At 46.5% G+C, this 27,642-nt stretch overlaps 1 protein-coding gene across 1 annotated transcript in view; it reads left to right on the forward strand.

Moving 5' to 3' along the window:
- PPA1 (inorganic pyrophosphatase 1) overlaps nt 1-27,642 on the forward strand; it is a 282,780-nt gene that overhangs the window by 151,323 nt on the left and 103,815 nt on the right. Inside the window, exon 6 of the mRNA XM_086922264.1 lies at nt 5,538-5,664. Within this exon, the coding sequence (XP_086778390.1) occupies nt 5,538-5,664 (127 nt within the window). The remainder of the gene's footprint in view (nt 1-5,537; nt 5,665-27,642) is intronic.

Genomic DNA, 27,642 nt, shown 5'->3' on the forward strand with positions numbered 1-27,642 from the left:
TGGTTGAGGCTGGGCTTCAAAACATGGAGACAAAATCATTCATCTTCTTAACCATACAGGCTAGCATTTATAGACGCATAGAGCTGCTCCTAATCTGTGTTTTCAGAAGAAAAAAATTTAAGTTGAGCGCACGACAATTCCAAGAAATCAGCCTCTCAGATTAAAGCTTATAAATGCCTCCTTAAGATTTTAAAAAAGAGTGTATATTTTTTATTCTGACGACAACGTTCATAACGTAAGTGAGCTCTTGAAAGTAAGCTCATTGCTAAAAAGCCGAACGACCCAGCACAAGACTCCGCCATTCCCATTACATCGGTGCCTGATAAGCCCTTTTCTAGTTGTCGCCATTCAATCAGAGCGAATTAGTTTATTTTACAGATTTTCCTCAGGACTTTACCCTCTATTTTAGTAAAGAAATCCCAAAATTTTGTATCCATTATTTCAATAGTATACAACCATGTCAAGGATATTTTCTGCCCAGTAAACTGTACGGAGATGTTTAAAATCTCAATGCCTCTTAGCTCCATAAAAAGAAGAGTAGGGATAGCATTTCCCAGACATAAGGGAGCTGCCAGAATAAGTAAAAACAATGCCCTTTCAGGTTTAGTGCTGCATAAATAATGCAAAAAAGAGCGTGTTTTAGATGGAAAGCAGCTCCTTTTATGAAACACTCTACAACACGCCTGACAATCCACATCTGCTCACCTCAAATGTCTGTTTTTCCAGCAGAGTTTCTAAGCATAGGATTAGCACAGTACCATACACGGCAACCTAGAGAGTGCCAAAACTTGTTGCATGCTTACAGCAAAGTCTTTAGGCACAGGATTAGCAAGTGCCGTCTATGCCAAGTGAAAAATGACAAAAGCCTTTGACAATCGGAGGCACAGTATTACAGCTTTGGATTGGTAAAATACCATCCAAGCCAGCCTGGAATGAATAAAAGCTACTCCTAACACATGTTTTGCTCTGATTGGAGCTCATCAGAGAGGTACAGCTTTGTCCAGTCACAAGGGAGCAACCAGTATAAGTCAAAACTATGTCCTTTCCGGTTTAGAGTGCTGCATGGATGGCACTATGCTAGTCCTTTGCTGAAAAACAGACATTTGAGATAAGCAGATGTGCAGTGTCCTTTCCACTTGGTAATGTTGGTACCCGCTAAAGTAGACGTTTTTACATGCTAGGCTCTCGGTTAGTTATAAGTTTCACTGCCAGGAACTATCCATAAATCTTGTGTATTAAAAAAATTGCGTGTAAATGTACGTTTCTGAATTAGGCCTTGTATTTTCTAGTGGTTCATCAATTTTTGTGCCACTTCCTTAGGTGGGGGCCAAATAAAATGGGCTGGAGTTGAGACACGCTTTTGATTTGCTAATAACTTGAACATGTTTTGATGTGCAGGATATGTGGCTGAATTTTACCGTGTTCATCTTAGTCCTTGTGTTTTCAATTTCATGCAGTGCATCAGGATCACAATTTTTCATTTACTAATACATTTGATTCAGTTTGAATATGCCCGAATGTTGGCAAGCATTTAGCCGATATAACTGTCTGCTGGCATGTCGGGTTTTAAACAGATCTCTCGGTGCAGGGGGCAAAGTTAAAATGTTTATCCACTAAGAACGTTGGCTCCGCTTGATGGACCCGCTTGAAATTTGCAGATTAAGCCCAGTCTGTGCAAAAGTATCTGGTTGTATGCAGTACAGACTTTGGTGACTTGGCAAAATCAAAGCTCCGGGTCAAAAGGGTCAAGCCTGCTTGCCAATTCAGCCATACTTGGCCAAAGAACGTTCATAACTCGGAAATTCGGCATTTATGATTATGCAATAAACCATGCTCACCATACCTCAAGCCCCTGCCATGCTCAGTACGCCTCTTTTCTGATAGTGTATTATGGGGGGGGGCACCAAAATAAGAAAATAGAACCGGGATATGTAATTAGTTGCCTACCATGACTGACGAATTACAGGCCATTTATCGGGTTTGTGTTTTCTGAACCAAATCCAGGTCAGTAGGGCAGTTATAAAGCGCTTGCCCAAGGAAATGGTTTTAAGTTGGAAAGTGATGCATACCATGTAGTTGTTTGCCCAGGTTGGTAGTCAGTAGTATTGCTGCACCTCTATAACTTGGCATGCTTTTTTTGTCTGTAATTTATACAGCGAAATGCCACGGCTTGATTTTCTATTTGAAAAAATTTATATATATTTTAATTTTGTTCCGTGGGTACTTTACGTTTTTTATGTTCATTAAGAATGTTTTTCTTTGTCCATCCACACTCCGAACATCAAGATAATCTAAAAGAATAAACCGTCGCATTCACTCTCTTTTGCTATGAATGTTATGTTAAAAACTCTTATAGAGCGTGCTAAACACCCAACGGTTTCATGGCGCTATTGGCAAAATTGAGACAAACAGAGAGAAGTGCAGATAACAGAGCAAAAGGAAAGGAGAAGGTGGGAAGGAGAGTGCCTAATCATATGCCTTGCGAAACAGGTAGGTTTCCAGGAGAGATCTGAAATGAGCATACGAAGCAGTAAGTCTAAACTCTAGAGGGAGCGCGTTCCAGAAAGAGGGGGCAAGGAACGAGAATGTGAGCCCTCCATACTTCTTGCGCTTAAAGAGAGGTATAGTAAGCAAGGCGAGATGGGAGGACAGGAGGTTGCGCGGTGGGGAGTAATGATGAAGTAAAGAGGAGATGAAGGCTGGGCCAAGGCCAGCCAGAGCTTTAATAATAACACAGCCTAGTTTAAACTCACAGCGTTTGGCTACCGGGAGCCAATGGAGGGTTTTAAGCAAGGGACGGACATGGTGATGCCTGGGCTGATGAAAGATCAGTCTTGCGGCCTGGTTCTGTACCAGCTGCAGACGGTTCAACTGGTAGGCAGGAATGCCAACATAGAGGGAATTGGCGTAATCTATCCTGGAGATTACGAGGGCCAAAAGAGCCAGGGTAAGGGCCTCCGTGGTCAGAAAGCGAAATATCTTCCGGACCTTACGCAGATGGAAGAAACTGGAGGAGACCACGGCATTGATATGAGGCTTCATCGAAAGGTCCTTGCAGATGGTGACTCCAAGGCTTTTAACAGAGTCCACAGGGCCGGGGGCAGGGCCTAGACATGGGTGCCAAAAGTTGGCGCTCCAAGCATTAGAGACACCCCCGATCAACACCAGCTCGGTCTTGTCGGGTTGAGCTTCAAATAGTTTTCCCCCATCCAGTCACTAATAAAACACAAAGTAGATTGAAAATTGTGGATGGATTGGGCAGATGAGTCCATATCGAACACCAGCTGAATATCATCTGCATAATTAAATGCAGGGACGTTACAGCCTCGTAAAGAATGAATAAGAGGGGTAAGGTACAAATTAAAAAGAAGGGGAGAAAGGGAAGAGCCCTGAGGGACTCCACATGTCAACCTAACTTTATCAGCAGTAAAGTGGGAGAGACGGACAGCCTGGTGACGGTCGCTTAGGAAAGAGCGAACCCACTCAAGAGCCAGCCCCTGGATGCCGGCATCACTGACACGGTCGACCAAAATATCATGGTCGACCGTGTCAAATGCGGCCGACAAATCCAGGAGCACCAGGATCTGACTATTCTTAAGGTCTTCCCCCCCTTTGCAGCTCCTCCATCACCGAAAGTATGACCGATTCAGTTGAATGGGCGGGGTCTAAAACCAGCCTGTAGAGGGTCAAGGAATTGAGTACGTTCAATGAAGGAGCTCAAAAAGTTGGTGACATGGGCTTCCAGTACTTTGCTGAGATAAGGGAGCAGGGAAATGCGACGGAAATTACTCCTAAGGGACGGGTCAGCATTGGGTTTCTTTAGAATGGGCACTACTTCAGCGGTCTTAAAGGAACTAGGGACCGAGCCCATTTTAAGTGAGTCATTAAGAAGTGTCAGAGGGGGCACAGGACAGGCATTGAAGGCCTCTTGCAGGACGTGAGGGGGGCAGCAATCAGTGGGGGAACCAGAGGGTACCTTTTTCAACAGGACTAAGAATTCCTCCTTGGAAATCTGGGGTATCTGGTTAACTGAGTGGGAGTTAGAGGTGACAGAGATGGTGATTGGAATAGATAAAACTGAGGGGGTCCGGCAGGAGATACTATTTTTAATTTTTGCTATTTTGTTGACAAAAAAGAAGTTAAGGGAGTCACAAAGAGCCTGAGAGGGGAGGGGTTTAATGGTCACCCTATATGGGTGCGACAATTCTTCCACAATAGAGAAGATGTCTTTGGCTTTAGAGGCCGAGTCTACAATTATTTTGGAGAAATATGAGATTTTTGCCTGTAGAAACCTTGCTTATATTCTTTGAGCCGAGCCGTAAATGCCAGCTTCTTCTCCCCCCATGTTACAACTATTCAGTAAGATAAAGGAACCGGATTTCACTACTCCAAAATAGTGAGCCTGTATTACTGCATTCCATTCGACCTTATCTCATTGAATCTTTCAAAGCTAAAGCAACTTTCGCAGAACAATAGGTAAAATCAGTATGTTTTCTGAAAGGTAATCAGTTTTAAGTCAGCAGGATTTTCTTAAAACAACCTTTTTTGATTTGTCGTTTGTCCATACCTTTTATTCAGTCGTGAAATATTTATTGCCACTGTTTCAGCACTTTGGACGTTTCAAGGTGTAGGAGACAAAAAATGTATGAAACATTTCCACTGAAACCTTAAAAAAAAATCCATGTGGCATTTGGCAATGCATGTGAAAAATACTCCCATGCATCCCTAAGATAAAGTAGTCGGTAGAGGATCAGTAACAGTATCTATAATAAAGCTGTGTCTGATGGCATTCACCCAAGTGCTTCACCAGGTAAGTTGACCGGCGAGCCTGACTTAATTTAAAATACAGAAACCGTTTAAATGTAAACATAAGAATGACGAAAGACTGTCAAGGAAACTCTGGATGCAGTTATTAAACTTGGCATTCTGAGAAGTAGGGAGTTTAATTTAGCCACATTGGGTGTGATACATACTGTCCAGAGTACTCCCGGAACACCGTTTCAGTGGTCTACAGTTGTAGGTTTTCTTCTTCAATCATTTTTCCGAATAACTAACATCCAACTAGGCAGGGGCACATGTTAGTTATTCGGAAAAATGATTGAAGAAGAAAACCTACAACTGTAGACCATTGAAACTGTGTTCCGGGAGTACTCTGGACAGTATGTATCTGCTTGGTTTTTGTTGTTTCCAAATGATTATATGTTCGGTCATTTGCAAATTTTTTATGAGGCGGGCTTGGGGAATCAACTGTTTAATACTCTTTAGAAATCAGTTGAAAGGGCTCTGCTCAAAGGGCTGTCATCACGCATACTTTGTTAATTACCAACAGAAAAGCTACAAATGACCGATTATTTGATTTGTTATAAAGCGGATGCATTCTGGCCTCAGTACTCCCTGAACAAGGCAATAAACCCCTACAATCCATTAGGGAGCTAGTTGAGTGTACATAAATCTGTTTGGTGGTGTTGCAGTACCTTGTGAGGAAAGAGGTGATGCCGTTTTCCCTTTTATAACTAAACGGTTTCTCTGTTTTTCAGGTGTGCGTGCCAGGGCAGGTCATTCAAGTCAAGGTTTTGGGTACTCTGGCCTTAATTGACGAGGGCGAAACGGACTGGAAAATAATTGCCATCAATGTGGAAGATCCTGATGCAAAACAGTATAATGGTACATTGTTTTCCTTTCAACGTATTAACTAAGGATAAGTGTGAGAGTGAACAGTGTCTGTTATAGCATTAAGTTGATTTTCTTTTTCGCCAGCTAGCGATACATAATCTCTAGTGGCACATCCGAATCGTGGCACGCCTTATAATGAATGCCTACAGCACACTTGTGCAGTATGAATCACTCGATTAAGCAAGTTGTAATTGTTAGAGTAGAAAAGATCTTGATCGCCAACTGTCACCATATAGGTTAAAAAACTGCAAAGAGGTGCCATTGTTTGCAGCAACACAAGGTGAATGAATAGGATTTTCCTGAGCGCTCCTTGTTAAGATGGTAATTGGCATCCAAGGCTAAAATAAATCTTAGGTTCAAGAGTATTGCAGTATATAGCTGCTGTGCTGTAGCTCCCTCAAATTGACCCACGTTTGCTTGCGTGCTTGCGGGCAAGTTTCTGCTGCTAACCCAAAATGTAATTTGGAAATAAGGTCTTCTAGGCTATTTAGCTAATAGAGATGTAAGCATCTTCCAAACAGAGAAAATAGGGCTGCATGAAAATGGTCTATTAGTTACACTACATGAGTAAATCGTGAAAAACGCTATTACCTCCATGGTAGTTCTTTATCCCCCGCTCTATTTAATTTGCTGCAAACATCTATAGTCCCTCTCATAGGTTGGTCCTTACTCCCAGTGCATGACTAATATGCGTCTGGGACTGCATGTTTAACGTGATTTGTGCTTTATGATTGCTCATGACTGTACTTACTTTTAGAATCCTCATTTAATAATTTTTCGCCGTATTTTAAAAGATCGTATTTTTTGCACTTTAAGCACATTTGGCTTCTTATCTAGCCTTCTGCCACTTTATTCGCTGTGTGCCCCGGTCCACCACGGGTGTTCCCGAATGTGTGGAGGGCGCGTAGGCGAACAGCTGATCCTCTAGCTCATTGGTTGAATCCTGGTCAGGTGGGACGCCAGGCACGTGAAGCGGCCATATTTAAGAGGGGCAAGTTTCTCCGCGCCCAGCGGACGCGCCCAGCAAATGTGCGCCCAAGTTGCGCCAAAGTTAAGCCAGTCTGCGCCCGTCCACGCTAGGGGCCAGACGGGCTGGACCTCGCTTTTACCTCCCTGAGAATTGTGAGTTGTATTCTCACTCTATTCTTCTGTCTCTCAGACCTATGCCAAAATTGTGTCATTTTAGCCTATGTCCAGATGATCTGGTTAACATTCATTGTTGTAATGAGACTCTAGGTTTTAGGCGCCCCCGCCACCCCCGCCACAAAAATCCTGTTAGAGCTGAAAACTAACCGCCAGCTCTTAATCTCTTTAGCGAGGCAGGCCTGCTGTTGAATACTCTGTCCTTGGTACGAAATAATGTTGCTTTCAATGACTTAGTGTCCCAAATAAACTTCCCTGGGTTTTTATTACTGAAACCTGGGGCTCTGAATCAGCTGATCCAGATCTTTGAGGCAGTTCCCGAAGGTTATTCCCTGTCCAGATTTGATAGGATAGGGCATAGGGGTGGTGGGTTAGGAATCCTGTTTAGGGACACTTTTACTTGCTGTACCAAGCCTCTTTCTTTGCCCTCAGATACGTTTGAGGCACTGTATTTTTCTATTAATTTTCTTCCTTCAGATTCTTTTTCTGGTATCCTTTGCTATAGACCCCCAGGCCCTAAAACGACCTTCCCCTATGAAATTCTTAACACCTTGGCTGCTATGGGGTTTTCCCGCTGTGCGCTGGAAATGGACATTTTCCATTGTTCATGACAAGGTCAGCTCGTCAAACGCACAGCGCAGGTAACACCCATGACGAGCTGACCTTGTCATTAGCATGGAAGGGGTTAAACTTATTGAGCCATATGTTGACTGGCCCCACTTTTCTATTCTGGGCGATTTTAATTTTCATTTAGAGGCCACCGATTCGAAGGATACGCTAGCACTTGTAGATGGCTTAGTCTCATGTGGACTTGACCAATTGGTTATTGGTCCCACACATCTAGCCTCTCATACGCTGGATGGCATGTTTTCAAATGATGCCAGACTTAAGACTGGCACCCCTATTCCCCTTTCTTGGTCTGACCATCTGGCAATCCCCTTTCATTTTAAAGTAAATTCTACCCAGGTAATAAATTGAAGAGTAGTGTTTGGTCCACTAGAAGGAACTATAAAGCAATAAATGACAATACTCTTTTACCTTTTATGAATGATCTCAGATGCCCCTCTCTGGAGGATCCAGATAGGGCGGCTTCTGATCTCTCTAGTGCTCTGGTTAGTGCTTTAGATTCTCGTGCCCTGGCCAAACGATATTATTCAGCCCGAAAGAGCCCCTCTCAACCTTGGTTTTCAGACCGCCTAAAAACCATGCGTCAAAAATGTCGGAAACAAGAAAGGCTCTGGACTGCCCACCCTGATTTACCGGGAAAAGCCCTGCATAAATCTCTTCTTAGAGACTATAAGAAGGCGATAATAGAAGAAAAAAGGCATTACTTCACTAACCTAACGACCTCTTTAAAATCTCCTAGAGGCCTTTTTAATATTATCAACTCTTTCGGCACCTAGGTCGGCCGACTCTATCATTGAAACTCAGGAACTCTACAATAATTTAGCGAGTTTTTCATAAGATTGCTGACATTTACAGTGCGCTTGAAATTAGAAATCAAGAACTAAATGCTAAGCCAGTAAGCTTTCCCTCTTCTACCACTGTTATAAATGAGAAAACTGATACTTTGTTTAAACCGTTATTTACATGTTTTCCCTTGATGTCTCTGGAAGACCTTAATTTTTTACTTGATTCTACTAAGTCCTGCTCGCCTCTTGACCCATGTCCACTAAAGACTTTAAAAGCTTTCAGAAGGTCTGTGCTTCCTCCTCTACTGGAAGTTATGAACCTAGCGATCTGAGAGGGTATTTTTCCATCTCCTTGGAAGACTGCCATTGTCAGGCCTTTGCTTAAGAAACCCTCCCTAGACCCAGAAATCCTGAAGAATTATCGCCCCATCTCCTTGCTTCCAGCCCCAGCCAAGATCTTGGAATCCTATATAAACCAAAATCTATCTGCTTTCATCAAACTCCAACATACTTGATAGCTCCCAACATGGCTTTCGATCAGCCCACAGCACTGAGTCTGCTCTCACTGTTGTGATAAGTAAAATCCGATCTGAGGTTGACAAGGGACACCCCTCGCTGCTTGTGTTATTAGATCTCACAGCAGCATTTGACACCTTGTCCCCGTCAATACTGATCTCCAGGCTCAAGGACATCGGATTAGAAGGCTCTGCCCTTAGTTTACTCACCTCCTTTCTCCATCATAGGGAGCAGAGAGTGAAAATGGGCAACTTTCTTTCCGACCCTCAAAAGGTGCAATGTGGGGTCCCTCAGGGCTCCTCGTTGAGCCCTCTACTATTCAACATCTATGTTACCCCACTTGCAAAAGTGGTTAGATCCTTTGGCCTGGATGTCCTATTGTATGCCGATGACACACAGATCCTGGTATCCATCACCGAGCCAGCCTGCGAGATTGCATCCAAGTTGAGAGCTTGTATGGAGGAAGTCTCGCAGTGGATGGCGCATAAATATTTAAAACTCAACGGTGAAAAAACCGAGGTCATGGCTTTTGGAGGGAGCCAAGATCTCTGGTCTAAGGACTGGTGGCCCTCGTCCTTGGGAGACTGTCCGCCCCCTACTGGTATTGCCAAAAATCTTGGCGTACAAATTGATCTGGCCCTCTCTTTTGACCGTCAGGTAAATAGGACAGTGTCAACTTGCTGTGGCATTATTAGAATTCTAAAGAAAATTGCCCCCTACCTGTCCCTGGCAGCTCAAAATCAAGTAACAGCTGGTTTAGTACTATTGAGGCTGGATTATTGTAATGCCCTTTATGGTGGCATCAATAAAGTGTCTATCCATCGCCTCCAAATGGTGCAAAACGCAGCTGCCAGGTTGGTTTTAAGCCTTCCTAGGAGATCGTCTGCAACAATGGCCAAAAGAGATCTTCACTGGTTGCCGATTCCATTTAGGATTTCTTTTAAAATTCTTTGTCTGGCCCATGGTGCTATCCATGGCTCAGGATCTGAAGGTATTAGATCGCTTCTGTGTGCCTACATTCCCACCAGAACTCTTCGTTCATCTTCGAAGAATAGGCTTGTGGCCCCTAGGTTTGCAAAAGTAAGATGGGGAGGTAGAGCCTTTTCCGTCTTGGCTCCAAAACTGTGGAACTCCCTCCCCCTCGAACTCACCAGTCAATCTTCCTTGGTAATATTTAAAAAACTTTTGAAGACCTGGTTTTTCTCTCAAGCATATCAGACTGTCTTTCCAGTGGCGTTTTTATTCTAGTTACCTGGCAGCTTGGTGTTACATTCTGTATATATTTTTACAATGTATGTTATGTACCTTTAAATGCATTGCATCTTTCAGTGTTCTTATTACCATGCTTAGAACCTGTATTGCTGCTAGGCACCGGGTCAGTTGCTACTATTCCTGCCTGCCAGCCAGATGCTGTGTTGCTGTGCCTCTATTTCTAAATTAAAACTTCCAAGCTTATTCTGCTTCTGCCTGATCTGTAACACTTGGACTTTTATGTTTGTCTGTATTGCGCCTTGATGCTCCTTGGGGCTAGGTTTTGCGCGGTATAAAAATGCCTTTCATTCATCCTTTCATTCATACTTGACCCGAAATTCAGGTTTACATCCGATACCTTCTCGTGAAAACAATCTTTCCACTATGGAATTCTGAAAACCGTAATTATGAAAATGTTTGATTTGCCATGTGAATTATAATGTCCACACATGTGCGTGCACTGACGGCTGGTGGTGTGTGTGCCTGGTGGAAGAGTGCACTGGCTGATTAGGGGGTGTGTGCCTGGTGGAAGTGTGCACTGACGGCGGCTGGTAGTGTGTGTGTGTGTGCACCTGGTGAAAGCATGCACTGACGGCTGATGGTGTGTGCCTGGTGGAAGCATACACCGACGGCTGGTAGTGTGTGACGGATGGTAGTGTGTGTGTGCCTGGTGAAAGTGTGCACTGACGGCTGGTGTGTGCCGGGTGGAAGCGTGCACTGACGGCTGGTGGTGTGTGTGTGTGACCGGTGGAAGCATGCACTGACGGCTGGTGGTGTGTGTGCCTGGTGAAAGCGTGCACTGACGGCTGGTGGTGTGTGTGCCTGGTGGAAGCGTGCACTGACGGCTGGTGGTGTGTGTGCCTGGTGGAAGCGTGCACTGACGGCTGGTGGTGTGTGTGCCTGGTGGAAGCGTGCACTGACGGCTGGTTGTGTGTGTGCCTGGTGGAAGCGTGCACTGACTGCTGCTGGTGGTGTGTGTGCCTGGTGGAAGCAGGAGCATTCACAGTGATAGAGGACATAAATGAAACTGAAGAGGAGGGGGAGAAGGGAGGAGTGCGAGCAGAGGAGCAAGGTTCACAGCTAGAAGGCACAAAGGAAGCTGACCAGGAGGGAGGGGGGGTGTAGTGCAAGCAATAAAAACACAGATGGCAGCTGTGCACGTGCACGAGCTTGTGACCGCAAGCTGTAGGCCAGCAAAAGTCTCTGGTGGCACTTTTTTCAAAGCCACTTACTAAATGTCTCGAAGAGACAGCATGCGATGTCTCAGGCTAGACCTAAAAACTCATCACCACAAAACCAGACACCGCAAATTATCAATTCATCTTTTATGCCAAATAAAATTATATCGCCATTCTGTATCCTCAACATAGTCTTGTTCACCTCCATTCCTTTCATGGTTTCATAATTGTAAACATTTTCAACTAATCCTGTCCAGTGAGTATACTGATCACTGAAGTATAATGCAAGCCGGTAGAATCGTCACTCAGTTTCAGATTTGACAATATTTCACCCATAATTCAGTCCAGCTGGACCGAGTAAGTTAAAGTGCATGTATACCATGGATGACAAATATTGTAAAGTGTGAATGTTTTACTGGATTTATATAGTCTCTTCGCCACTCTGGGCTCCACAAGCACTCTTGGCCATCCCCACAGTAAATAACTGTGTCAGCTCTGCCCCTCCTAAACATATTATGACGTATGAAAATTCACTGTGCCTGATCATTCACTTCTTCAAACAATACAATGAATAAAGTGCAATATGCATGTAAACGTGCCATTATAATCATTCCTTTCATGCCTTCCTGTGTATATCCATTTAGTGTTTCCTACGTACTTTGTGCGGTGCTGAAGCACCTTCATTACCACAAGATAATTTCTTCCCACTTCCAGCACCTTCCTCTTGACTTAAAAGCACATAAGCTAGGTTTCTCAGCATCTCCCATTAACATACATGGTTCTCCCACAAACGCCGGCGTCTGCCTCTTCCTCATTACCCTCCACATCAAATGGTCTTACCTAGACTCTACCAAGCTCCCTTACCTCGACTGGCAAGCTCGTTAACCTTTCTCCTCACTCCTCAAACAAAAGTGTTGGGAAGGCCTTAAACCAGAGAAAGCTGTTGACTCCTGGATTGATTCATATTAATGGAAGTGCTTAGCAAACTAGATTTACTTGTACTCGTCTTTTTTAAGTGTCCGGAAGAATAAATCCCAATACGACAGGTTGCAAGCTGCAGGAGTTGCAGTCGACTGCTGTACTGGTTTCAGATCAGTCCAGCGTCTGAAGTTTTGTGTTGCTAGGGTAATGTTTTTGGCAATAATCATCCAACCAATTTTTGCATGCTCCCACTATTAAGAAGTTTGTAATCCCCAAAATAATGGGCCTCCTTCAGCCCTCCAAAGACTTTCTGAACTGGGGCAATATGAAATTCTTTTGGGCACCCTTTGTGTCAAACTGCGTCTGTCTGCGATAAGAGTTCACAGCAAAACTAAAGAATATTTCCCTACTGTCATTTCCCATAGATTTAATTTGATTTCGTTATAACCTTTGAATTCCAGTTCTCTTAATTTGTTTGTAACTTTTCTTATTAAACGGTATCCTTTTACATGTCGTGGACATAATACATTGGTTGGTTCTGTTAAGTAAAAGTATTTTGGATTTGTGATGCGTGTACCTCACGCATTTTCTCTAGGGATTGCTTTATCCACATAATATAAGCGAAGGCATGTGTAGCCAAATTTGTTTACCTCTAAGGGTACCGCCGGTCGGTTCAATGAGGAAGCTTACATTCCAGCTTCTTTCCCCCTTTGCATCACGTTTAGTCTGCCAGGACCATTTTCCTGCAACTTCATACAGTGCTCCAGATATACATGAGCAATTTAACCACTGGCATACTTGTAATATACTCTATAATCCATACGAATGAGGACACCTCACTGATGCGCTCATCTATACATTTTAAAACGCACATTTCTGTTGCTTTTGTCTCTGGGTTATTCAGGACGTCCTTTATAGGACAACATTAAGATTTTCGTGCGATGTAACCTTTTGAGGGGACAGCAATTAAAAATACAATGGGCATTCTCGAAGTGTCATTGGGTGAAGCAAGCAGCTGTCCCGTGGACCACTACCTGCTGCTTCTTGTGCCAGCAGCCCACATCCACAAAGAAGAAACCATTCCTTTGCAGCGGATTCAGTTTTTATGCTCTGGCTTGACAGCGCCGTTGTTGCCAGACAGTTATATGAGCATCACTAGATAGGGGCTTTCGGTCTGCCCACATTTTGAGAGCCAGGAGTACATCTTTTGATTGGGCAGAAGTTGTGTGCTTCAACACAAAAAATGTATGCCTTCCACCAATCTGTGATCATATTACTCATCCAGCTGCCTGAGCTTGAGTTTTCAGGGGTACACAAATGGCATTGGAATGCAATTAAAGTATCTTCGACAGCTAGAATACTTTATGGTGTTTTTCTATGGCAGTAACAAGTATGGGAGAAGGGCAGTCTCATTAACCTAAATGGATGTTTAGGTCTGGCTTGGCAGTGCAACTCTCACCTGCCTTTTTTAACATACACCAGTATTCTACATTTTTATGCTGCCACACCAATACATAGCCATTCCCATGCTACCTACTTATAATGCTGTATATCACCATACAACATTTCTTTAAAGCCAGACCTATTTGCATTGCCAATACTTATTTGAATGGATACCACCCCTTTCTAATGTCCATATCCAGGCAGTGGTTTGCGACAACAATTGTGATTGCAGACCATTGGGAAAAATGGCATTGCGATTCAGGTTAAGGGGAAGGACGGCCAGTCAGTTGCACAGTGCAAATTGTGTTTCGGAAAGACTTTTCTGACTGACCGATCTTTAGTATATTGCCACTTGCATGTGTGGGATTGCAAAGCTGGTGATTTTTGATAATTGCAGGCTTTGCAACCGCAAAAAAGGCTTCGTCCATCAGGCCATTTATTCTGAAATTCACTTTTGCACTAATATATCACAATATGTTCGTGCCAAACATTAACTGTGCTTTCATGTTTGTCCTTTATCAAAGCAAATACTGTTAGATGTAGATTAGTGCTAGATGGGCCATATTCTGTTATCGCAACATAATTTTACTGTCGACACATTTGTATATGTCCACATATTACAGTTGCTCGGTCATAAATGTTGTTTTTGTCAAATATTTTGCAAATACTTTTTTCCTTCTCTTCAAGGGGATACTCATTATTAGTCATAAGCACTGAATAATCTCCGCCCATGAGCGGGAACCCGGGACACACTAAATACATATATATGTGTAAATATATAATAAGACTACATAGTACCAAAGAAATTATACACATATACATGTATACACTAATAATATGCAGCCCAATAATACCTATAGGCTAATAAAGCCATAATTACATATTTTCTGCAGAATGAAAATAAACCATAGAAACAATGCAAGAGAAAGGCAGGAGCCTAAAATGCATCAACAGAAAGAAAACACCTTTCATTTTCATCAAGGAAACTGTAATAAAAGGCAATTAGCCTATGTAGGCTGCATAAAGTTTAAGTTTCATACGTCTTTATTCGAAATATTTCATCATAAAAATGGGATCTATCCTCATCCTTCAACATTTAAAACCATTGATAATAAAAACACTCACAACATTTCATTGTAAAGCTAAATATTTGAACCTAAAACACAATTTACAACTGTAAAAACTCCGCAAGTTAGTGAGAAAACAAAATATAATTACAACATATATACCATAATTAAAATCTAAGACTTACAAAGGCATTCAAAGGCCATGATTGAGTCATTTTTAAAACAGCTAATTAGCTTTATATTGGGTGCTGGGCTCTAATTATCCATGACCAACCCAGGAACTTTGCTACTGCTATAACCACTGGTTCAGTTGTGTCGGCCCTCATAATCCGCAACGCCTCCATCCCCACCCGCGTGCCCATGTTTTTACAGATGGGTTTTAACCATTTACTACGGGGGGCTGTGTAAGCAGGGCAAACAAAAAGTGGCCAAGTGACTTTTTGATCCCTGCACCAAGGGTAGGACTCATTAGCTTGTCCTTGCCATTTAGAAGAAAATGATCTTAGCGGAAGGGGCCCAACCCTAAACTGGTGGTATAACGTCCTGTCCCTGGTCTTAACGATAATATCCCAGTACTCTTCATGTACAGGATCGAGTTTATGCTCCATGAACCTGCCGGACAAAGAGTTGGAATCTATCTGGTCAATACAAAGATGTCTTACAGTAGACCAGTATAATGCTTTAAAATCCTTTTTGGAAGGAAAAGCATTTTTGTTCGGGTCTGTTCACAGATTACTCAGAATCGTTGAACTTATTTTGGCATTATTAATTTTTAGAGCAGGACCTATCCTTCTAGTCAGTGAAGTTCTGTTACTTAATCAGACACCCTCTTAACTGGGCAAATTTGAGGGCGAGTACATCAAGCTGGGGTTTCCACCTGAGCCTATTTTCTAACACGACCCCTAGGTATGTCATGATGTTATATTAACAGAAGCAACAGGACAACAAGACCAGGGTTTAGCACAACCAAAGCCCTAGTCCGAATAAGAATAACGGTGGTGCAGCACACTTCCTGTGCCCGTTGTCCCTGGGCACAAATACAATACACAGGAATGAAGACAGAATGGAAGGCGCACTCAAAGGAATTACGTAGATACTGGTGGTCTTGATTTTTCTTTACTTTATTTAGGTAATTATACCAAAACGAACATGCACAGCCAACGCGTTTCGTTACGTGTTGTAACTTCGTCAGGGCTAGGTCTGTGATGTGGATATACAATGATAGTGTAGACGTGGAATTGAACAGGCACCGTAAGGGTAACGAAAGGTCTAAAGAAAGGACTTGGTAAAGCAGCTCAGGATGCCTGTTTCCAAATAGAGTAAAGCGTGGCCTGTCGCCGTTGGTGGTGATCGATATTGGTGGGTGCAGAAATCTTATCACTGTAATACAGTTGAAGGTGGTTTATGTACCAAGGGTCGCTCTGCAAAAGTGTAAAGCTCCTAAATTATTAGTCCATTTGAGCTGTGTCTTCCGGCACAGTAACACGGGTTACGAACAAGATCTCGTATCTTGTTCGGAACCAGTGTTACTGTGCCGGAAGATGGTCCACTCCTATTGTGGAGTATACCATGTCCAGTGGGCCGCTGTCTTGATTTCTGACTCGGTCTTTGAGCTCAAATCGTACTAATCATTTAGGAGCTTTACACTTGTTGCAGAGCGACCCTCGATACAGAAACCACCTTCAACTGTATTACAGTGATGAGATTTCTGCACCCACCAATATCGATCACCACCAACAGCGACAGGCCACGCTTTACTCTTTTTGGAAACAGGCATCCTGAGCTGCTTTACCAAGTACTTTCTTTAGACCTTTCGTTACCCTTACGGTGCCTGTTCAATTCCACGTCTACTCTATCATTGTATATCCACATCACAGACCTAGCCCTGACGAAGTTACCACACGTAACAAAACGCGTTGGCTGTGCATGTTCGTTTTGGTATAATTACCTAAATAAAGAAAAGAAAAATCAAGACCACAAGTATCAACGTAATTTCTTTGTCATGATGTTAACCTGCTCTAGAGCGCGCCCATTCATACTAACGGGGCCCAGCTGCGGCTTGTTCTTGGTTAAAACCATAAATGTAGTTTTAGTTACATTAACTTGTAGGTCATTGGATTGGCAGAATTCCTCAAACCTGTTTACTGCGGACTGAAAACCCTTCTGAGTTTTTGATAAAATTAGAGTGTCGTCCGCAAAAATAAGAAGTGGAAAACTAGTGCCACCTAGAGTAGGGGCATCTGTTGGAAAATCTGTAAAGTACTGCACGACCCTATTAATGAAAAGTAAAAACCGGGTCGGTGCAAGTACACACTCTTGCCCAACACCACGGGAAACCAGAAATCTCTCTAACTTGCCCTTGTTTGCCCCATCGGACCTGTGCAAAGTTTGCTTCATAAAGTCTAATTACCATGTTGAGGTTCTTGTGGCATCCCCATGTTACCTACCGCGTCCCATAACTTAGCTCTTGGTACTAGATCGAAAGCAGACTTTAGGTCTACAAACGCGGCATAAATAATACCGCCACCCAAAATAACAACCTTAAACACCTGTTCGATCGTGCTAACACGGGATCTGAAACCTGCTTGCAAAGGGGATAAAACGTTCTCAAGGTCCATCCATATCTGGATTTTAGCAAGCACCATCCTAGCAAGAATTTTCTGGATGGTGTCTATTAAACTGATGGGCCGATAGTTCCCCGGGGCGGAACGGTCTCCCTTTTTAAAGATAGGCAGGATTTCGGCCCCCTGCTAAGAATCCGGAATCGTTGCCCCTTTCACAATAGCATTTGCTAAAAAGGTAATATAAGGCACCCAGTTAGTTAGGTCAGATTTAAAAAGATCTGCCGGGCTGCACTCCATCCCTGGTGCTTTTCCACCTAGGACCATCCTAAGTGCATTCTCCATCTTTCCTATCAAACACCAAGGGATTGCTGGGGGTCGATAGCTTTGAGAAGAATTCGTGGCGGACAAATGCTGGTTCTCCTTCCACTCCCCTGAATTGGGATTCAAAATAGTTGACCCAATCTTCAGCAGGCACGTAGTTTTTTGGGATTTGTAATTCTGCAGACTTTCCCCATTTCACTATCTGCCAGAACTTTATCTGGTTTTTCAACCTACTGGCTTCGAGTAGATCCTGCCAGTACTGGTCATCCCAATCCTTTTTTGCTTGTCTTTGGGTTTTCCTATAAGCAAGCCTTGCGCTCCTGATATCCTTGGTGATTCGTGACTTTATAGCTCTCACCAAGGAACCATAGGCCATACGGCATAATTTATTGTACCATGGATTACCTGACTTTTTTAGATGGTAACTTACTGGGTTTACCACATTTGGAAAAGTGGGATTTCAGTTCCTTAAAGAGGTGTTCATGAAGTGCAGTTGATTTTGCAATGATTTCATCGTGATTTACCAATGCCTGTAGGGCACTCAGGGTACTGGAAGCCTCATAAGAAATCTTAGCTAAGATTGGAGGATCTTAAACTACCCTGCCCCACCGGACCCTATGCATGTCGTTGGTGAGCAGGGCCTCCGCTGTGGCAATCTCAGTTGCTTTTGCACTCTCCGAGCCGCCATCGATTCTTAGACTAAGTATGAGCAGGTTGTGATCACTCTTAGGACGAGCATATTGTAGGAGAGTAGGGTCTGAAATCCTATGATCACCCAGATTTTTTGCTTTTTTTTCACTGGTTTACGACTTTCTCCGGCTGTGGGCCTGCCAATCAGACCCACAGCCTAACTGTTCTCTCGCTAAATTGACATGTGTACCTTAGGTGCATTACCCAATTGGAACTGGGCCACCTTATCAGACCCTGTAACTCAGGGCATAGGTGTACCCAGGGCCTGCCAGGGGCTGAAGCATGTATTATGCCACCCCTGGATGGCCATCTAAATCTGACACAACTGGCTGCACGACAGCTGGGGCAAGGTTGTGTAATCACCCTTTGCTTTAGATATAGTATACCTATATCTAACCCCGAAAATGGACACACGGATTCCTATCAGCCACTCCTATGGCAGGCCTTGACAATCCTGAAGGCAGAGTGCTTGGAATCGTGTGAATTGGCGCTCCGGCATGAGCCGAGCCCGGTTGCAGCTTGCGGAACCAAGTCCCAATGGCTGTTCCATGATAACGCGTACCCTATACTCTTTAATGCTAACTTCGGTATCGCGTTATCAAAACATGTCGAGTAAGGTGTCATACGAATCGGGATACTGACCCCTCACCAATGCTGGCGACGGGGTTAGCATTCCACCTTTCTAGAGGGACACGACATGTACGTAACTGTGAACCCCGGTTAAAGTTAACTGAAGCCTCAGCTCCACAAAATGGATGCTGCCACCACAGACACGAGTCTGACCTCCTGCTGCTGGGAGTCCTTCCAGCGAGGAGAGCTTGGACAAAGGGTTTCCTGTCCGGGGCGGCGCTCGCACCATCCCAGACAGGGTTTTGTGTATCCTGGGTAGGCAGGGCTTTACAGGAAGGTGACTGCGGAGTGGCACCCCGGTGCTCACTACGCATCTGCCGGCTAGAACCAGTTCCAGGGGCACACCAGCCCCTGGCCTGGGAAAAGTCCGGCATGGGAGAGGGGTGTAACCACCCCCCTTCCTGGTCCCACCCCTAGGGCAGGACCTAGTCGCATACCCACCCCTTTCTTCAGGATAAAGGCAGGAGCGGGGACCCTTCCAAATTAGATCATCTTTGATTCAAGAAACTACTTTCTTCTCAAGATTTCTCCCTTGTGGCTAAGGAGTAGTCACCCTGCATCCGCAGGCACCATCTAAGAACTCTGCGGTTTGCTGCACGTCCTTCCTCAGGAATCCGACTGCCCAGCTCGACGAGAACCGGCTTCCCTGGCACCTCTGACCTCTACCCACATCGTCAGCTCAGCTGAGATCCGTGGGTGCGACGAGACCTCGAGGGACCGGCCACCATCAGAACTGCACGACTTCTAAACCAGCACGACCGCCGAGGGATCCTCTGGTGAGTGCTTTGGGGTCCGAGAAGCCCCGACCCTGAGCAGCTCCAGCAACGAAGTCCAGCCTCCCAGCATCTCCACGATCTGCGTGGGGCCCTTCTGCTTTTTGCTGCTCATCACGTTGTCTGACTACTCGCCTGCTGGCTTGTGGCCTTCTCGACGACGCCCGACAACAACGCTGCTGGTCTGGTTGCTCCAGACTGGCCTTTGCTCCCTCCTGAGAGAGGAGCACCCCGGACCCTCCTGGTCCACTCAAGACGCCATTTTAGGTTCACCACGTGGGCCTGAATTTGCCAAGGCTTGTTGCCCCACTCCTGGGCCCAGCGACGCCGACAGCATCAACCATCGTGGGACAGCTCGCACCTCCATCCTGGTCGCCGACAACGCCTCCTGGTCCGTGAGACTGCAGAGCCCAGCGTCGCCCACTCACCTAGTCGAGGTGACTACCATCCGGTGCCCTCCTGGTGCCCTCTGACTACTGGCTAGTAGTTACGAACTTGGTCCCCTCTGCTTTCAAGTGTCATCCATCTCCGATCCAGGCTTGGATCTCTACGAACTATCTTCACTGGTCGCCTGCCAGCAACTCCTTCCTTCAGGCTCCTGGTTCGTCAGCGAGGATTCCCGACGTCTGTAAAGACCTATGCAGCCGCAGCCCCTGGGCTAGGTAACTTCGGCATTTCGGTGCCCCAGCATAGCCTCATTATCTAAGGGTCCAGAGTCACTGTCGCTTCCGACTTACCTTATCGGGTTCGCCCGAGAACACTAACTTTCCGTGCCCTCGGGCATTTGTGTAGATTATGCACTTGAAGTATTTTCCTAAGAGTTTTGTTGTGTGCTTAGTACCCTGTCCTCATAAAGAGTGCAGGGCTGTTGTGACTTAAAATAAATACACTGTTTATTTTCATAACACTTGTGTGGTGTCCTTTCACTTGGTGTTCAAGGGGTATATGTGATGGTATAACAGCTGGCTTAACACGCCCTCTAGAGTTTAGCCCGCAGACTGCTCGTATCCACGCTACTAGGATAGCTGGTCTAAGGTTGACTTACAACCAATCACCATAAGGGTCGTTTGGACTGATGCATAGTGATCTCTAGAATAGTGAGCACTGCATATCAGGCCAACTTCTCACACATATATCATCATGTCCTCGGGAAGGGACCAATACTCTACCTTTAATAAGATGTAATCTGTTCTACTTGAATTGGTACCATTGTCGAACGTTACCCTGCCAGTTTTATCAGCAATGGAGCGTCCGTTTACACCTCTCAGGCCCCATTCGAGGCAGAAGCCTAACCACTGTAGGGCAGCTTCTGTCCATCTCTTTATAGGATTTAAATTAAGGTGAGGGATATTCCATTATTTATTTGTATCGCGCCTGAATCCGCCCCGAAGGGGTATCTCCGCACGTAGCTTCTGGTAAGGTATTAGGAAACAGCCTGAGATATGAGACTGCGCAGATAACAGGAGAAATATTTGATCTTGTGTGAAGAGGTATGTTTTTAATTTCTTTCTAAAGGAGAGGAGATTAGGGGTGTGTCTCAGTTGTGGAGGCAGAGAGTTCCATAACATGGGGCCTTTAAGTGAGAGGGCCCGTCCTCCCTGTCTTGCTCTCGTCACTCTGAGCACCTGCAGCAACATAGTGCTGCTGGAACGCAGGACACGTCCTGGTGAGTAAGGGACGAATATGTCTCTTAGGTTTTCAGGGCCAGACCCATAAATACACTTATGCATTATACAGCATACTTTAAAGTGGGCACGAAGTCTCACCCGGAGCCAGTGAAGGTGAGAGAGGAGTGGGCGTGAAGGAGTTCGGGGAAAAGCATTCAAGATGAGTCTAGCTGCGGTGTTTTGTACTACCTGCAGTCTGCCCAGTTCTTGATTATCAGAAATGAGGAGTCCATTGCAGTAGTCTATCCGACCGATGACCAATGCTTGTACCAACGTCTTCCTGTGGATGTCAGGCAGGAAGGGGAAAATGCGTCGTAATAGCCCAATTACTCAGAAACAAGTTCCAGTAACTTGATTGACATGATCTTCTTTTATTATCAATGCTTGGTCTAGGCGCACTCCCAGGTTTTTGACAATCTGTTTTGGTACGGGGACAGGTCCCAGCTCAAGTGGCCACCAGTCGGGGGACCATAGCAGGGTGGCCCCTCCAAACAACATGAATTCAGTTTTGGTCACGTTGCATTGGAGGAAGTTCTGGGCCATCCAATCTGCCACGGCTCTCATACCATTTTGAAAAGATTCTATAACTGTCGGTGTGAGGGTTTGGAAGGGATACAGCAACTGGGTGTCATCAGCGTAGGAGATTGGGGAGAACCCGTGAGATCTTATAATGTCCGCCAAGGGGGCCACGTACACGTTAAATAACGTGGGGCTTAAACATGAGCCCTGTGGCACTCCCCTGGTGAGCTCCCTACAGATGGATTTGTGGGAGCCTAATTTGACACCTTGTTGACGGTCCGCAAGAAAGCTTTCTAGCCAAGCCATGGCTGTCCCTCTTATTCCCACCTCCCTCAAGCGGCCGATAAGAATTTTATGCGACACCGTGTCGAAGGCAGCGGACAAATCCAATAGCACCAGAATCACTGAGCTCCCCCCGTCAAGTGACATTGTGCGCCGTCCTCTGCTAAGATATCTTCCCCCTCAAGGTTTAGGGGTTCGAAGGTGCAGTTGAGGTCCCCTGCCACAATCACCAAACCTTCCACCCCAACAGAGTTAAAGAGGAGGTCCAGCTCGTTTAGGATTCCCAAACTCCGCCCTCCCGGCTGGCCTCTAGCGTAAATATTAACAATTAGTAATCACCAGTTTGCCAGGCCGAATCAATTTTACAACAAGTATATCACGATTGTCCATCGTAACTTCAATGGGCCTATAACTAACAGATTGCCTCACCCAAGTGCTTAGGCCACCTGGGGGTCTACCTTTTTTGCCTCTATTGGCAGGTTTGTAAAAATGTAGGTACCCATGGCGGTGGATAGGGTCTGTAGCCCAACTTTCTTGAAATATCAGGATATCATGATCTTCCACAAAATCTAACCACTCTACGATAGAGGTTTTACTCTTCAACCCTGCGATATTCCAGGAAGCAATTTTAAGCAGGTGAAGATTATCCAAATTGGTCATCTGATTTTGTACAGGATTCATCTGATTTAGTCCTGATACCCTGCTTCCCATAGGGAGGCCCCCACTATCTGGGGATTCTGAAGTCAACCTCTTCATTCCTTGGCCATCCGTCCCACTTCCCCTAATTGACTCCAAAGCAGTCTCCCCAGAGTGCCCTAGGGCTGCCCTGAAAGGAAGGCTGGAACCTATATCACTGGCAACGCAATCCCCATCCATTATCAATCCTCCATCTGGGTGGGTCACCTCCCCATTATGTCGGCCATCTTCATGTCTCCTACCAAATCACTGGGTCCCAATAGTGCCAATAGGGATTTTCTAGTGTCAATCCTCCCCATCTAGGCCTATAAATGGCTCAAAGCGATTTGCCAGCCGAAACAGTGGCTCAACTCGGTCTGATGCATTTACACCGAGGGGTCCCTTGGGCTAGTTGTTGTATGTGTTGTTAATTTGGCCTCGGGGAAGACGCGCAAAAAAATAGTCTAGGCCTAGGGGTTGGATACCTCCCGATCTACCGGGCCTAGCTTCATAACATATATACTTAACCACCCATGGGTCTCTAAAATTCACAATAACACAATCGCCCTCCATATCCTTTACCCTGCAGCCCACCCAACCCACCCTTCCAACGTTTAAAATCTCTGCGGTAAAAAACGCTGGGAGTGTTTTGTTGCAGTTGAGCCAATGGGTAACCTTGTGTTCCATGTGGGCTGCTGAATCCATATCTGTGCATAGATCGCCGCCTAGTGTTGGGTCCGGATGATTGCACATTGTTGTCCTGGAAGAGTCTTCGAAGTATCACAAGATAGGTGGCTCCTCCCCTGGACTACAGTGCGCATGGGCATCGCCTCCATCCCCAGATTGTTTTTTTCCGCCATTGGGTTCGGATGTGTTTCGGTTCCCTCTGTCGGAATCGATAGTTGTTTAACTTTCCTAACTTGAGACCAAAAGGTCTTTAGGACTTGCGTCTGTATTGCCCATCGTTCGGGTTTTGTTTCTTCATCAGCTCCGAACTCTTGCTGCCCTTCCGCGTGCTGTCGGCGCGGACGGGCCTACACGACGCTCCAGACTACTTAACATGGAACGAACTCAGTTTAAAAGGTGCCCGGTGTGCACCTCAAAGTATTCAAACCTCGACGTGCACCCAGTGTGCAACAAATGTTTGTCGCCGGACCATGATGAGGCCAGGTGTATGGCCTGCTCCAAGTTCCGGTGTAAGAAGACTCTCAAGCTTCGTCGGGCCGCTAGACTCCAGGCCCAGTTATCAGCGCCCCCGCCAGACAACATCTTCGAGGAAGACGTTGGTGACGACACCTTCTTACAAGTTTCGGACTCCAGCCCAGCGTCAGAGGATGAAAACTACGACGCGGGGGACGAGGAGTTTGATGAAGTCGTCGGAGAGGTAGGGGACGACGACGGGGCCATTGCCACCGTGGGGGATAGCTCAGAGGAGGAGCACCCTCAGACTGACTCCGGGGTCAATCCCCATGATACGGCCCAGGTCGAGGGATCGCCTTCGGGCCTTACCCAAGACCTCAATACTCGTCCCACGGGCCCGGCCACGGACATTGGTGATGCGCCACTCCCGGTGAAGAAACCGAAAGTGAAACCATCGGGGTCCACGCCAACGGTATCGAAACCGAAAGTGAAAGTCGCACTGGTGGGACAAAAGGCTCCAGAGGCCTCAGCGCCTAAAAAGCCCAAGATGGCCGCCGACATCAAGAGCCACGCCAAGATGGCCGACCCTAAGACCCCGGTGTCGAAGGCGAAGACGACCGACGCGGCCGCGTCGGCGCCGAAGATGGTCGAGGTCGACGACCCGAAAAGAGCCTCGAAGAAGCGTCAAGACGACCCCAAAGCTCTGGCTGCGCCGATTCCGGTCGTCAAGGGCAAGGGTGGTGATGTGTCGGCTCCGAAGACCGTGCCTTTGATCGCCGACCCGACTCCGGACTTGGGGGAATCGCTCGAGCCGGTCCAGCCCTCCCCGTCCTTAACCAAGAAGGTCACGGAGTCCCTTCAACGTATTCGGAAGGACGCTGTGGCCCCCGTACCGAAGAATGTGGTGCCGAAGCCTGCACAGAAGCCGGCAAAGGCGCAGACGCCGATCCACTTAGCGCTGCCGCCGAAGACGACGCCGAAGGCTTTCGCTCCAAGGCATGGGGCCGGGGTGCCCTTGAAGCTGGTGTCGACGCCCAAAGCGTCATTGGTGGTATCGAAGCCTCGGCTACAGCCACTCGCAGACGAGGAGCGTCGAGAGGTTGTCATTGACGCCAACACAGGCAAACTCTCTCTCCTTAAGAGGAAAATCACCCCGGAGCCGGTGTTGGAACATTTTCGTATTCCACTCAAAAAGAAGTTTGACTCTGCGGGTACTTCTGCCCCTAATGGAGCCTGCATCTCCACAAAATCTAGAACTCTCACCGACTCATTCTAACACTGGGGAAGGTGACGGAGATGAGGAGGACGGGTACAATATTCCAGCGTACTCTGATCCGGAGGAGGTCAATGAACCTTGGTCTGCTGGAGGCGACCCTGAGGACCCTCAGTCAGGTCACGAACCGAAGTTTTTTGCAGCAAAAACTTCTCCAACAGAGGATTCTGCAGCCTTCAACGCTCTAATTGAGAGGGCTGCGGCAAATCATGATGTCTAACTCCATGCGGACCCTGTGGATGTCGATTTTCTGTTTGACACTTTCTCAGTGGCTGAAAAGTCGGTCAAAACATTGCCTATGCTCAAGGGAGTGCTGAAGCACGCGCCAGAGGTTTTCAAGGAGCCCACTCGGGCGCGAGTCATCAATCCTCGTATTGACAAGAAATACAAGGCAGCGCCCACTGATCCAACGTACATCAAGGGACACTTGCCACTGGATTCGTTGGTTGTATCCAACGCACGCAAGCGGGCGAACTCGCAGACCACGGGTGATGATCCTCCCCCAGACAAAGAATCGAAGATCTTTGAAGCCTCAGGAAAACGTATTGCTGCGCAGGCAGCTAATATTTGGCGCATTTCAAACACGCAGGCCCTACTTGCACGCTACGATAGGGCGCACTACGACACCCTAGAAACAAGTCTATGGGTGCCCTTCAGTCCCAGCAGTTTAGGGGTGGTTCTTTTCGCCGCTCCAATAACAGAGGCACCTCAAGGGGTCAGGCATCACAATCCACGCAGTATTATAAAAGCAACACCCAGACCTCATAAACCAACAAGGGTAGAGGTGGTTACAGGGGCAACAACGTCAAAGGCAGGGGACGTGGAAACAGCTCCAGGTCCTCCACCACCAACAAACCGTGACGCCTTGTCACTGCCCCCCGACCACACAACACCGGTCGGGGGGAGACTCCAGCAGTTCCTGCCCGCGTGGAAATCCATCACCACGGACAGGTGGGTCAAATCTCTTATTCAGTACGGTTACTGTCTGGAATTTACTTCCACACCACCAAACATACCTCCAAGAAGCCGTCCTATGTCCGGCGAGCACTTGCACTTGTTGCAGCAGGAGGTCAAAGTCATGCTGCAAAAAGGAGCAATAGAGCTCGTGCCACTGCAAGAAAGGGGAACAGGAGTTTACTCTCTGTACTTTCTAATCCCCAAAAAGGACGGATCCCTCAGGCCCATCCTGGACCTCAGGCCCCTCAACCGGTACATTCTGTCGGAGCATTTCCATATGCTCACGTTGCAGCAGGTTCTCCCTCTGCTTCGGCAAGGGGACTTCCTGGCTACGCTAGATCTCAAGGATGCATACTTTCACATTCCCCTGCATTCTTCACACAGGAAGTACCTCAGATTCACGATTCAAGACCAGCACTATCAGTTCAGGGTTCTGCCTTTCGGGGTCACCACAGCGCCAAGAGTTTTTACAAAGTGCCTGGCGACTGTGGCGGCGCATCTACGACGCCAGAACGTCCACGTCTATCCCTATCTGGACGACTGGCTCATTCAGGCACAGTCAAAACAGCAGTGCGCAGACCACGTGTCCCGCACCATTCATCTCCTGCACGATCTGGGATTCTCACTGAATTACCCGAAATCCCATCTCCAACCCGCCCATATACGGCAGTATCTGGGCGCGACAATAGACACTCTGGCAGCCACTGCGCAGCCAAACTCAGTGAGAATCGCCAGTATCCAGACGCTGATCCAACAATTCAGACCTCAGCACTCGCTTCCAGCGAAGGTGTTCATGCAGTTGATAGGCATGATGGCCTCCTGCATCTCCATCGTCCGGCACGCGAGGTTACAAATGCGTCCGCTCCAGGAGTGCCTAGCACGTCAGTGGACTCAGGCTCATGGGCAACTAACAGACCTAGTGTTGGTGAGCGGTCGGGCGTACAACTCTCTGCATTGGTGGAATCCACAAAACCTTTGCAAGGGCCGACCGTTTCAAGAGCCAGTGTCACAGATTATCCTGACAACGGACGCCTCTCTCCAGGGTTGGGGAGCGCATGTACTCCACTACACAGTGCAGGGACTATGGACACTACAGCAGAAGAAGATGCACATCAATGTGTTGGAACTGATGGCAATCTTCATGGCCTTAAAGGCGTTCAAAGTACATCTGTGCAACAGGGTCGTATTGATCCGGACGGACAACATGACGGCCATGTACTACATTCAGAAACAGGGAGGAACACACTCTCCGCAGCTGTCTCGTCTGGCTCAGAGCATGTGGAAGTGGGCCATTCAGAGGAACATCTTCCTCATGGCGGAGCATCTCCCAGGCAAGGACAATCAGATGGCGGACCTGCTCAGCAGGCACAGCCACCAAATGCACGAGTGGGAGATACATCCATCAGTACTCCAACCGTACTTCCAAAGGTGGGGTCATCCAGAGATAGACCTATTCGCCACAAGGGAGAACGCAAAATGCCAAAGCTTCGCCGCCAGGTTCCCACACCCGCAATCGCAGGGCAATGCGATGTGGATGAACTGGTCAG

The sequence above is a fragment of the Lissotriton vulgaris genome, chromosome 5 (assembly GCF_964263255.1).
Source record: "Lissotriton vulgaris chromosome 5, aLisVul1.2, whole genome shotgun sequence".
Classification (NCBI taxonomy): Eukaryota; Metazoa; Chordata; class Amphibia; order Caudata; family Salamandridae; genus Lissotriton; species Lissotriton vulgaris.